This window comes from Neofelis nebulosa, chromosome 2 (genome assembly GCF_028018385.1).
Source record: "Neofelis nebulosa isolate mNeoNeb1 chromosome 2, mNeoNeb1.pri, whole genome shotgun sequence".
Classification (NCBI taxonomy): domain Eukaryota; kingdom Metazoa; phylum Chordata; class Mammalia; order Carnivora; family Felidae; genus Neofelis; species Neofelis nebulosa.
Window position 1 is genome coordinate 28,782,764 of NC_080783.1, and position 13,488 is coordinate 28,796,251.

The 13,488-nt window shown below is 37.0% G+C and overlaps 1 protein-coding gene across 6 annotated transcripts in view; it reads right to left on the minus strand.

Annotated features, from left to right (window-relative positions):
- CREB1 (cAMP responsive element binding protein 1) overlaps positions 1–13,488 on the minus strand; it is a 61,484-nt gene that overhangs the window by 6,545 nt on the left and 41,451 nt on the right. For all 6 annotated transcript variants that reach the window (XR_009255851.1, XM_058707364.1, XM_058707354.1 and 3 more), the window contains one exon: positions 13,040–13,190. Coding sequence is in view for 5 of the 6 variants with exons in the window: in XM_058707364.1 (XP_058563347.1) it covers positions 13,040–13,190 (151 nt within the window). In the remaining variant the exon portion in view is untranslated. The remainder of the gene's footprint in view (positions 1–13,039; positions 13,191–13,488) is intronic.

Genomic DNA, 13,488 nt, shown 5'->3' on the forward strand with positions numbered 1-13,488 from the left:
AGGATCTGCCTCATACCTATAAAACTTGAAATTCTATAAATATCAATAACTAAGAAAATACCAAAGCTAAACATCAGTGTGCAAAACATCGTAAATTGAACAGAAAATTCTCATAAACTCATCATTTCAGGGCATTAAAAAAAGACAACAACAATCTAACATGAGTCTCTTCCACAAATGATGTTGAGAACACTGTATATCCACATGCAAGAGAATGAAGTTGGACCCTTAATTATGCCATGTACAAAAACTTATTGAAAATGGATTGAAGATCTAAATGTAAGACCTAAAACTATAAAACTTCTAGAAGAAAACACAGGAGAAAAGCTTCAAGACACTGGATTTGGCAGCGCTTTCTTGGCTATGCCACCAAAAGCATAGACAACAAAAGCAAAAATAAACAAATTGGGTCACATCAAACTTAAAAAATTCTGTTCATGAAAGGGCACAATCAACAGAGTGAAAAGGCAACCTATGAATTGGGAGAAGATATTTGCAAATCATACATATATCTAACAGGGAGTTAATATCCAGGATATAATCAAGAAGTTTTACAACTTACAAATCAAAACCACAATGAGATACCACCTCACATCCACTGGGATGGCTACTATTTAAAAAACAAAAACTTAAACAGAAAATAGCGAGGGTTGACAAGGATGAGAAGAAATTTGAACCCTGTGCACTGCTGATGGAATGTAAAATTGCCCAGCCACTACAGGAAACACTACAGTGATTCCTTAAAAAACTAAAAATAGGATTACCTTGTGATTCAAAAATCCTACTTTTGGATATATATCCAAAGAACACAGGACAGGATATTAAAGAGATATGGGCAAGCCTCCATCCATAACAGCATTATTCATAATAGTCAACATGCAGAGGCAACCCAAGTACTCATCAACAGACGGATACACTGAAAAAATGTGGTACACATACAATGGAATATTATTCTGCCTTAAAAGGAAGGACATACCATCACACACTACAATGTGGATGAACTTTGAGGACATAATGCAGCAAAATAAGCCAGTCACGAAAAGGACAACTGTGGATTCCACTTATTTCAAGTATCTAAAGTAGTCAAACTCATAAAAACAGATAGTAGAGTGGTGACTGCCAAGGACTCACAGAAGGGGAAAATGAGGGAAGCTGCTTTTAACAGAGGTTCAGTTTTGCAAGGCAAAAAAGTTCTGGAGATCTGTTGCACAATACTGTGTACATATTTAACACTACTGAACTGTATACTTAAAAATGGTTAAGATGGGCGCCTGGGTGGCTCAGTCAGTTAAGCGGCCAACTTTGGCTCAGGTCATGATCTCGCGGTCCGTGAGTTCGAGCCCCGCGTCGGGCTCTGTGCTGACCACTCAGAGCCTGAAGCCTGTTTCAGATTCTGTGTCTCCCTCTCTTTCTGATCCTCCCCTGTTCATGCTCTGTCTCTCTCTGTCTCAAAAATAAATAAACGTTAAAAAAAAAAAATTTTTTTTTAAATGGTTAAGATGGTAAATTTTAAATTTTTTACCACAAAAAATTACTAAAAAAAATTTAACACTAAGAATAAAATATTTTTTAGCAAGCTATGAAGGCTAAACTAGTAAACAAACTCTTCTTTTAACTCTATGTGAATAAGGACCATAATATTACATGCTCAGTCACTAGGACTGGCATGAGGTAGGTCCTTATGACTAAATGAACCAAGAGTTGAAAGCAGAACGGTCCTAAGTCTTTAAACAATGGGAAAAAAACAGCAATTTCTAATCACTCATTTACAGCAGTGGCAGTACTTAGGAGCAGTATTATCTTCAGTGTCCGGTTCTTAGGTTTAAGTGGTTACTTCTTACCAATTACATGGCCACAAGCAAATTATTTAACTTTAGTTACCAGACTGTAAAACAGGTAATATTACCTACTTTAAAAGTTTTATGAGGATTAAGGAGTTAATCTGTAAAAAGTGCATGAAATGGTGGCTGGCATTTCCTAAATGCTACCACATATGTGTTAGCAATGACTGTTTCTAGAGAACTCTAATGTCTTTATGCCCACATAGCCTACTGGTTCAGAAAAAAGGAGCGAGCTGACTTTTGGAATAAAAAAAGCTGCACCTGATGATGTATTATCCATGACAGATACAGACAATATATGATCCACTGCATCACTGTGCCACTGGTGAAAATTTTTTTGGAAAGAAGTTAAAAATGGCCCAACATTCAAATGCATGATGGAGATCACAAGTCGAGAAGTGCTACGAGGCCAAGAGTGATCTAAAGGGTCACAGTGGGCTTGATTCAGAGGTCAGGCTGGATGTTCTGTGTATGGGGTAAATTCTAACAAAGAGAAAGCATGTATTATGTATATACACATTTACAAATCTCATTTTATCCAGGGCTGACTCCTCTTGTTTTCCTTGCTTTCTCCTTCTCCATCATCTGAGAATTTACAGTCCACAAGTGCTCATAGGAATGCTGTTATCTACATGCTAGTTTCCAAAAGCTAAACTAACATGATCCTATAGGTTAGTACCTCCTAACTCTGTCGTACAAAAATCAGTATACTACAGTGTTGTGAAAGATTAGACTAGGATTCCAAAAAAAAAAAAAAAAAAAAAAAAAGAACACTGGGCTACGAAAATTAACTGCTTTCTTTCATCTAAGACTTCTGATCCTTTCCATGTACTGATGTCAATTGAGACTCTCCAAAGAGCAATTCTAACTAGCATGTCCTAAACTGAACGTGAGTATACAATACTTTTTTTGTGGGGGGCGGCGGGAAGATACCAAATAAATTTCAAGTAACACACAGTCTTGCAGAACAATGCTCAAGTTAGGCTCAAGTTAGGCACGGTTTAAAATAAACAAATTTGGATACAAATTTGGATACAGTATGACATATTAGCAAGAATCCTAAACTGAAAATCAGAAATCTTGGGTTCAGATTCTGGCTTTGAAACTAACTAGTTGAGTAGCTTCCAATAGGTCCCATGCAAGAACTGTTTCTTCATCTTTTTTTTTTTTTTTTAACGTTTATTTATTTTTGAGACAGAGAGAGACAGAGCATGAACGGGGGAGGGTCAGAGAGAGGGAGACACAGAACCTGAAACACGCTCCAGGCTCTGAGCTGTTAGCACAGAGCCCAATGCGGGGCTCGAACTCACGGACTGCGAGATCATGACCTGGGCCGAAGTTGGCCGCTTAACCGACTGAGCCACCCAGGCGCCCCTCTTCCTCTGTTTTTTAAAAACAGGACTAATCAAGATGCCTCCAACCAGGACTGTTAGGTTCCTATTAAGGAGTTTGCAAAATCAGGGAATAAACGTGGCATGTCATTCTAAAGCACCAATTTTGATTAATGGGTCAGAGGGGTGGCAAGCATTTTCATGTTAAAATAAGCATTACTGTATTTTGGAGTAGAATACAAAATACAAATGAGCTTTAAATAAAAATTTTAAAGAAATCCTTAGCTCGGAGAATGCTTCTTAAAGCTTCTCAAAAATTTCTAGCTAAATATTTTTTAAAAAACAGAAGAAAGTGATAGGACTCTCCCAGTGGATTGGTCTGACACAGTGTGAAGATTAAATTGACCACTGAATGTTTCTTCCAGTAGAGAAACAGGATTTTAGGAGTTTAAGCATTCATGCAAACAGATGGCTTATAGATTCTGAAATTGATGTGATAGGCATATTTTTAGAAAAAAGTTCTTTCACATAATGTGTCTCAACATCCTCCTCCATTCACTGACCTAATTCTTTGCCTCCATATGATACTCTTATTCTGTCTCACTTACTCTTTCCATTTTCAGCATCTTCAATAATTCCAAACTACCTGATTTTTTTCTTTTGTCTTCAAAGAAGTTTATCAATTGTACTTTTTCTTTTTTAACAACCAATTTTTTGTTTCGCTGATTTTCCTCTATTGGTTTTCTCTTCAGTTTTATTGATTTTAATTTGCTCTTTTTCCCCCTAGTTTCTTAAGATAGAAGTTAGGTTGGCAAACATTTTTTTGGCTTTTTGGACCAAATGGACTCTGTCACAACTACTGCTGTTGTAGCATGGAAGCAGCCATGGGTAACACATAATTGAATGAACATGGCTGTGTTCCAAATAAAACTTTTTTTTAAGTTTCCTTGTAAATTTATTTGAGAGAGAGAATGAGAGAGAGAGAGAGAGAGAGAGAGAGAGAGAGAGAGAGAGAGAATATCAATCCCAACCAGGCTCCGCACCGCCAGCACAAAGCCTGATGCACGGTTCAAACTCACAAACTGTGAGATCATGACCTGAGCCAAGATCTAAAGTTGGACACTTAACCGACTAAGCTACCCAGATGCCCCTCAATAAAAGTTTATAAAAACAGGCAATGAGATGCAGTTTGCCAACCCCTGCCTGACACAGAGGATTCTTTTCTAATGTTAAGTGTTTAAGGATACAAATTTCCCCCTAAGCCCTGACTGAACTGTATCCCACAAATTTTTGTTGTTTTTTAATTTGCACTTAGTTCAAAATATTCATTTCCTTTAAGACTTCCTTTTGACCTATAGATTTAGAAATGTTTGATACTTAATTTCCACACAACTGGGGATATTCCCAGATGTTTTATGGGCCAAGCACATACTTTATATTATTTCTACTCTTTAAAAAAAAAAAAAAAGTATTTATTTATTTCGAGGGAGAGAAAGAGACAGCAAGTAGGAGAGGGGCAGAGACAGAATCCCAAGCAGGCTCTCCACCATCAGTGCAGAGCCCAACAGAGAGCTCAAGCTTACAAACTATGAGACCATGACCTGAGCCAAGATCGAGTCAGATGCTGACTCGACTGAGCCACCCAGGCACCTCTATTTCTATTCTTTCAGATTAACAAGTGTCATAAAAATGCCAAATAGGTACAACTGGTTGATGTCATTCAGGTTGTATCTTTATTTTCTATCATTATTGAAGAAAAGAATGCTGAAGTTTTCAACTATGATTATGGATTTGTTCAATTCTCTGTTTAGTGTCATCAGCCCTGGCCTACTATATGTTAAAATTGTTAGGAACATACACCTACTCTAGTAGAATTAGAGGCCTATGATAATAATGATATTATTATTAGAGGCCTATAATGATAATAATTTTATCATTATACAATGTCCTTTATCCCTGACAATGTTCAGCTTCCTTTAGATTGCTATTTGCATGGCCTACCCTATTCTACCTAGCCTTTCCTTCCAATCTACCTATGCTTTATATTTGAAAGGAGATTCTTATAAATAATGTATAGTTAGGTCTTGGTTTTTTAATCTGGTTTGTCTTTTACTTGGGTTAGACCATAGTTAGCAACCTGTGACCCATGGGTCAAATCCTCATAGTCTGTTTTTAATAATTTATAAATTTCTAGCCAGACTAACCAAGTAAGTGTGTGTGTTTATGTGTGTGTGACAGAGAGAGAGAGAGAGAGAGAAACCACAGATTTTCAATATTAGGAATCAAATCCCTACTAGTCTTCTATACCCATCAAGAAAACCAAAACCAAAAATCCAGAAATATTTAGTTATAAATGTAACAAAATGTATGTAGGATCTATATGCTAAAAAATGTAATTGTATTCATAGAATGGAAGACACATACTTTGAAAATGCAAAGGAAAGAGAACAGTCCAAGCAATTCTGTAAAAGAGCAAAGTTGGAGGACTCACATGATCAAATTCAAAACTTACTATGAACTACATTAATCAAGACAGCATGGCATCAGTGAAAGCATAAACACAAAGACCAATGAAACAAGCTAGCCAGAAACAGACCCACACAAATACAGATACATGATTTTTGACAAAAGTACAACGGGAGTTCAACAAAGGATAATCTTTTTAACAACTGATGCTGGAACAAATGGATGTCCACACACAAAACATGAATCTTGATACACCTCACACCTTATACAAAAGTTAACTCAATAGGGATCATAGACCTAAACGTAAAACATACATTGTAACACTGAATAGAGATCAAAAGTAGAACTCTCAAACACTGCTGGTGGGAATGCCAAATGATACAGCCACTTTGGAAAACAATCTGGCAGTTTCTTGTAAAGTTAGATATACACTTACCATTCCAGCTGGCCAGCCCACTCCTAGATATTTACTCAAGTGAACTGAAAGTTCATATTAACACCTGTATATATTTATAGTAACTTCATTCATAATGCTCCAAAACTGGAAACTATGATGAACGTCAAGGTCAATGGACAAACAAACCACAGTAAAATCATACGAGGCAGTACCAGGGGTAAAACCAACTACTGATCCACGCAAGATAATCAATGAATCTTGAATGCATTCTGCCAAGTCAAAGAAGCCAGATCCTAAAGGCTACACACTGTATGATTCCATTTATATGAGATTCTGGAAAAAGCAAAATCCAAAAGATAGAAAATAGTTCAGTGGTTTTGAGGGTATGGGAAAGGGGGTAGAAGAGGATTACCATGTGGGTATTACATGGGATTCTTTCTAGGATGGTATAACAGTTCTGTAAGGCACTGTGGGGGTAGAAACGTGGTACCATACATCTGTCAAAACCAACAGAAGATAAAAAGTAAACTACATGCAATCCCAGAATTGAATGAAGATGATGACAAATCTAACCATACTACAAGTGTGATATAACCTCACTGAAGAAGGTAAAGAAAAAAGGAAGAGACCCAACTCAATAGCTTTGAAAACACTGGTACTTTAAGGCTAAGAACAAAAAGAACTGCACATACTGTATTGTAATTGGTGAATCTGTTTCTCATGGATGTACAAGTCAGCAATTCAGTAACTATTTTAAATGTATACTACACTTAAGTGTGTAAATATACTTAACGGGAAGCCAAGTTTCTGGTCAGAGAAAGAAGTTATAAATAAGCAAAGTGGAGAAGACTAAAATGAACCCTGTGGCTATAGATCAGAGTCAGAGAAGCTAGTATGAATTCATATTTATTTTAGTAATATACAAATACAGAAATTTAGATGTGTGCATACATCGGCTAGTACACATACATATTTAGTGACACCACCTTTTGAGAGGGCCCACAAGTGTGATACCTGGTAGCAAAGAGCATATGTGATGCCCTCTTCTTGATTTCTATGTACCATTTTCCAATAAAAGGAACTTAGGAAGAAATGGTTAGTTCCAAGGCTAAGGCAGGGAACACACAAATAAGAAGCTGAATCTGGACAATCTTGTAGTGTCAGACAATAAGGACATGTTTAAAAAAAAGGAGACATGTCAAAAGGATAAAAGGAAAACAACTTGTAAGAGCTCCCAAAAGTCAAAGCTGGAATAATCTGAACATAACAAATAAATAGTATTAAGTTATAGTGCAAATTATAAAGTAAGTATCCACAATATATTTATTTATACATATAAGTAAGTAGGGAAGAAGGGACAGATTTTCCTTATGAAAGAATTCCAGTTAATAAATGTATTAGGGACAGGGGAAATAGAAAAACCCTCATCTGAATATCACTAGTGAATACTAAAATTAATGGGCAAAACTTTAAAGAGAAATAAGGTATCTGCACAGCCTTCAAGTCTCTCCCCTCAAATATACCAATTACTATGGTGGTTTTTTGCCTATGACCATAAATTCTTTGATATTCTCCTTTTTGACTTTCATCTCTCTTTGAATGTGGGCTAGATTTAGTGATTTGCTTCTAAGGAATAGAGTGTAAAACTAGAAAAATGGTAACTCTGCAGGAGACACCTGGACCCCACTTTAACCAAGGAATCAAAGTTAACATCACCACCACTAACAAGTCATACTGGTATGTGCTACCTCAATACAGTATGACAAGAAAGGCACGTTACACCTCTGTGGTATTATCCCTCCAAATCCATTACCTCAGTCTGTAAGAAAATGTCACATAAGCCCACCCAACCCGAGGGATATTCTAAAAGAAACCTGACCACTACTCTTCAAAAGTGACAAGGCCATGAAAGTCAAAAGAGAAAGTGTCACAGTTTGCAGGACATGAGTAGGCATGGTGACTAAATGCAGTGGGTAGGTACCCTGGACTGGATTCTGGAAAAGGAATATAAATGGAATAACTGAGGATATCCGAATAAAGTGTACAGTCTGTTTAATAGTATAGTATTATGGTATACAACACTATGTTGTATACTACACCATATAACATATTGACTGTGTTAATATAACATATAATATGCTGTCATATACCCACAGTATATGACAGATGTTAGTTTCTTAGTTTTGGTAACTGAAGCCTGGTTATGTCATATGCTAAAATCAGAGAAAGCTGGATAAAGAGTATCTAGAATTCTGTACTACTTTCACAACTCTTCTGTAACCTAAAATTATTTAAAAATAAAAAATTAAGAACTATACATTAAAAATATATTATTTATTTTTGCACATATATATTAGGGAAAAAATTATACTCCAGAATGTTAACATTTTGGGTGGCACAATTAGTGATGATTAAATTTTTAGCTTATATTTTCTAATGTGCTTGTATAATTAGCATGTTTCACATGTGTAATAAAAACAAAAGTAGGGGTCACCTGGGTGGCTTGGTCAGTTAAGCGTCAGACTTCAGCTCAGGTCATGATCTCATGGTTCATGAGTTCAAGCCCTGCATTGGGCTCTGTGCTGACAGCTTGGAGCCTGGAGCCTGGAGCTTGGAGCCTGCTTTGGATTCTATGTCTCCCTCCCTCTCTCTGCCCCTCTGCTGCTGGTGCTCTATCTCTCTCTCTCTCTCAAAAATAAACATTAAAAAATAAAAAAACCAAACTCCCCCCCACCACCCAAACAAAGTGGGATTACACATACTCTCTGGTAACCTGCTTTTTTCCACTATGAACATCTTCCTATCTCAATAAAAATGCCATCTATCTATTCTTAAATTTATTTTTTTTAAGTTTATTTGAAAGAAAGTGTGCGCGTGTGAGAGAGCGTGAGTATGAGTGGGGGAGGGGCAGAGAGAGAGAGAATCCCAAGCAATCGCCAAGCTAGAAGCATGGAGCCGGATGCGGGGGCTGATCTCATGAACTGTGAGATCATGATCATGAAACCAAGAGGCGCTTAAGTGACTGAGCCACCCAGGCGCTCCCCTCCCCCCATCTATATTCATTCTTAAAGGTTGACTGTATGTGGCTGAATGTACTACAATGTGTACAATGAACATGCCTTAATTTACATAGCATACGCTTCAACTGTCTGGAATTTTTCCAAAACTATTTTTTTTTTTACCTCATTTCTAATTCATTTTCTATGAATTTGCCTATTCATATCCTTAACTCTCTTCTGACTTGTCAAATGTTCCTAGTTTGTTTGCTTTGCTACTGTATCTTTTGCTTGGCTAAACAGGGGTTTTATATTTTCATACATGTAGTCAAACCTATGTAACCTTTACGTTTATTACTTCTGCCTTTAGGAAATCTATTAAAATCCTCCTGCATTCTAAAATTATACAAGGATAGTGAATTGTATTACTGTCGTAATTTTTTACTCCTCCCTCCCCAAGAGAAGAATACACAAGTGGATGCCACGTTCACCCCCAGCAAGCAGATGATTTAAAAAGCATTGCCTTTTCCCCTTTGCTACACAAGTGACATGCTTTGTCAGAAAAGGTGCTTCTCCTTTAGTTGGGAGCATGTGGAAGAGGGCCAAGCAGCTGGCTAGCAGCTGTCAAATGTAATGTGAGGAAGAGGCTTTGTTGTTCTCAGACACTGAGATTTGGGGGTTTTTGTTATTGTTACTGCAGCAACAAAAAGTAAAATAATAACCATCTGTCCTTTCTTTTAGACTTCTTATCACTTATCTTCATTTTTGAGTAAATGGTAACTTGGACGGTGTAGAATTTAGGGGATGACAACTCTTCTCATCAAAGTTCAATTTAAGACAGGCTGTGTTTGAGGTACATAAGGGACATTGATCCTAGGGAGTATGCTCAGGACAGCGTTCCTCTAACTTTTCCACTGAAGTACCCTTAATGGGCAGAGCAAACTAGAAATGGGGATTCTGGGGACACAAGCCAAAATACCACTGCTGGTGTGAATTTCTTTTAAATTTCTTACCTTACAAATGTTTATTTTGCTCAAATTTTTGTGAACTAAACATTGGAGGAAAGCATTCCAAGTTTACTTCTTGGGGCTACGTATATCTCAGCACACTGGCATGTGCTCTGGTTTGAGAGGCACAGCATGAGAGAGCTGCAGGCTGGAATTCGAGAAGCACCATGCCCACAGGCTTTCGCGCCAGACATAATGGGCTCAAATCTCAGCTCTACCAAGTTTTCTTTTTTTTTTAAAGATTTTATTTTTAAGCAATCTCCACACCCAATGTGGGGCTTGAACTCACACCCCCAAGATGAAAAAGAGTCGCATGCTTTACTGACTCAGCCAGCCAGGCACCCCTGCACCAATTTCTTAAAAGGTGTGACCTTGGCAAGACAGTTAACTTCTCTCTGAAGTATAGCTCCTCTGTGAAGTGGAGATAAGCTTCTACTCATTGTAGGTAGAACTAATATGTAAAGAAACTAGGTACAGTGTCCAGCATAAACTGGCCCCTAATATTAAAAGTCCCTCAGGAAAAAGGTCAAAGCCAAAATACAGAATCAGGAGACAGCAACATATAGGTGATGCCTGAAATAAATACACAGGTATGAATGAATGTCTCAAGGGAAAACTTCAAAAGTAGTCAGAAAACCAGGTGAATAAACCAAAGAAGAGTTCAGGAGAAAGAGTAGACAAAAATGTCAAATATTCCATAAAGGTAAAATGAAAAGAGAATACTAGATTGCCAAGTGAGAAGGAATCTGTATCTTTTAAAGACATAAGAGTGCTGTGGTGGTCACAGAAGCCACATTCTAATGAAAGTTGGAGAAGTAGCAGCAGCAGTAACATGGGAATAAAGGGAAAAGGGAACCATAGCAGAGTCAATGGGAAGTTTCCTTATAGTGAAACTAAATCCAAGACAAAGTATTTTATTAAAGAGTCCGTGGTAAGTCAGGTAGCTTCCCTGAAGATCTCAGGCCAGCAAAGGTTGTTAGGAACTATAGCTATGTATGCCCTGTCCCTAACTTGGGGTGTATGTATATGGGGGGAGGGGAGGGGAGGGGGTGGGAGGGAAGGGGCGAGACATAAATTACATGGATAAAGAAGGAAATTTAGTCTGCCAGCCAAATTAACAAGTTTTCATACATAGGCAGCTCTCTGCTACATACAAGAGAGCAGACAAGAAGCTATACGGTGCTGCCTCCTTACCCACTAATTACACCACCTCTTAGTCTTTTCTATATAAGGGGAAACATTTCTGTCCCACAGAGCCCAACTACACAGACACAACATGAAGTCCTTCTGTTGTTTTTATCATCAAGAGGGTTTATCTTCCATCTGATTGCTCTACTGTGTCTTGATTAGAACTGGTTTCTTTACTAAGCGCTAGTGTTTTAAATTTTACAACCTGGCCTTTACTAAAGACTTCTTAATCAGACTTACTTCCAAATTTTTGAAAGGGTTAAACATTTCTTTACAAACATTTTAAAACTGAAAAGATTTAAATACAAAGTTTAATTTATATTTTAAAATATATTTAAATGAATGCAGCTTTTAATGCTTCTGTTGTAATTCCTAAGGAAAATCACAGACTGATGGAGCACAAATAAAATAAGCCACTTGGCGTATTTTGAACTCTTTTCCTAATATCCCAGAAAAAGCCCTGCCATTTCTCATAGCTTAGATGTAATTTACTAACACTCTATAACAGCTAAGAATATTTTAGGAACAAAAGAGGCTGAACTGAACAGAAACAGGAAACTTCATAAAAACAAATATTTCGAGGGGTGCCTGAGTGGCTCAGTCAATTAAGTGTCGACTCTTGGTTTCAACTCAGGTCGTGATCTTATGGTTCGTGAGATTGAGCCCAGCATCAGGCTCTGCGCTTGACGGTGTGGAGCCTACTTGGGATTCTCTCCCTCTCTCTCTCTCTCAAAATAAATAAATAAATAAATAAATAAGTAAGTAAATAAACATTAAAAAAAAATTTCAACTGAACATTGCAGTTACAAAGTGCCTTTAGGGGAATATGATATTTGTCCCATAGAGCAGCCCTTTGGGCAGGTGGTGGAATCTCGTTTTACAAAGAAGAAAACTGCAGCTGAGAGGGTTAATGTATTCTTCCAAAGTCATAGCAAAAAGGGCAGTCCAGGACTTGCATCCAGACAATCTAAATTCACTCCCTACATTTCTTTTATCTCATCACAGTGTTTGAATAATCTTGGGATGAACAGCAGAGGAATATTTTCGCCAATATCAAATGTTTAGATCTTTATATATACCTTTATTTTCATTCTCTTTGCTTTGTCTTAAAGTCATTTCCATATTAAATCCTAAGCTAAATAAATAAAAAATACTAAAGTAAATATAATAAAAACATCTTACTGTTTTTTTATTGACAAAACTACTTACAGCTATGAATTTACTTTATGAGAATTACTTTACCCACATTTCATAGATTTTGATACGTAGCAATTTCATTGTTGAAGACTAACTCTAAGATTTTATCTAAGAACAAGGTATTAGAATTAACCTATTTCTGAAGAAACCTTTAGGTGTTAAACTGTTAATTTTCAATAAAGATGGTATTCATTAAAACAGTGGCCATCATACATTTACTTTATTACAAGTAACTTAATATAAATGAAACAATTTTAATATCCATACTTGAATTTCTTGATCTTCTCGAATAAGACTTGTCATGAAAAGAAAACAATATTTAAATAACCTAGCTAGTTGGTTAGAGCATAGTGAAAATATAGCAGAGTTGTGTATTAAATCTCTCATGGAGAAATTACACAAAAGAAAACCATGAGTAAAGATTGACCCATAATCCCATTAACCATTTCGTAAGTGCTGCTTATTAAATAACGAAGTTTCAGCAACATCCATCAATTCTACCAGAAAAAAAGCTCAACACCAAGATCATATTCTCAGCAGACTTAAAAGACACACGTCTGGAGGAATCTGAAGACGACGTGAGCTCCCACAATCTGAGTAAATGCATTGTATGTACCTGTTCTTCATGAGCCGAACCTCTCTCTTTCGTGCTGCTTCTTCAGCAGGCTGTGTAGGAAGTGCTGGGGAGGATGCCATAACAACTCCGGGGGCAATGGTGCTAGTGGGTGCTGTGCGAATCTGGTATGTCTGTACATCTCCAGAGGCAGCTGAGAAGAAAAACCGTGAACGTGGTGTAAAGACACTGAAGCACCGTGACTTGGTAAAACTACGCTGTGTCAATCATCAATCTAAACATACATTTTGGATTACAAGGGAAAAAAAAGAAGGAATGTGATTGTAACTAAAACATTGAACTAATCAGCCCTCTTTGGGTCATTACTGACAAATAATTTCCAATTTAATGTATTTATTAGTATAGACACGTGGGTGAAAGAGGCCTTCACCTATGTCTTCTGGGTCTTGTATTTATCTTTCATTGGAATGCAGTTCTATTCTGTTAACATG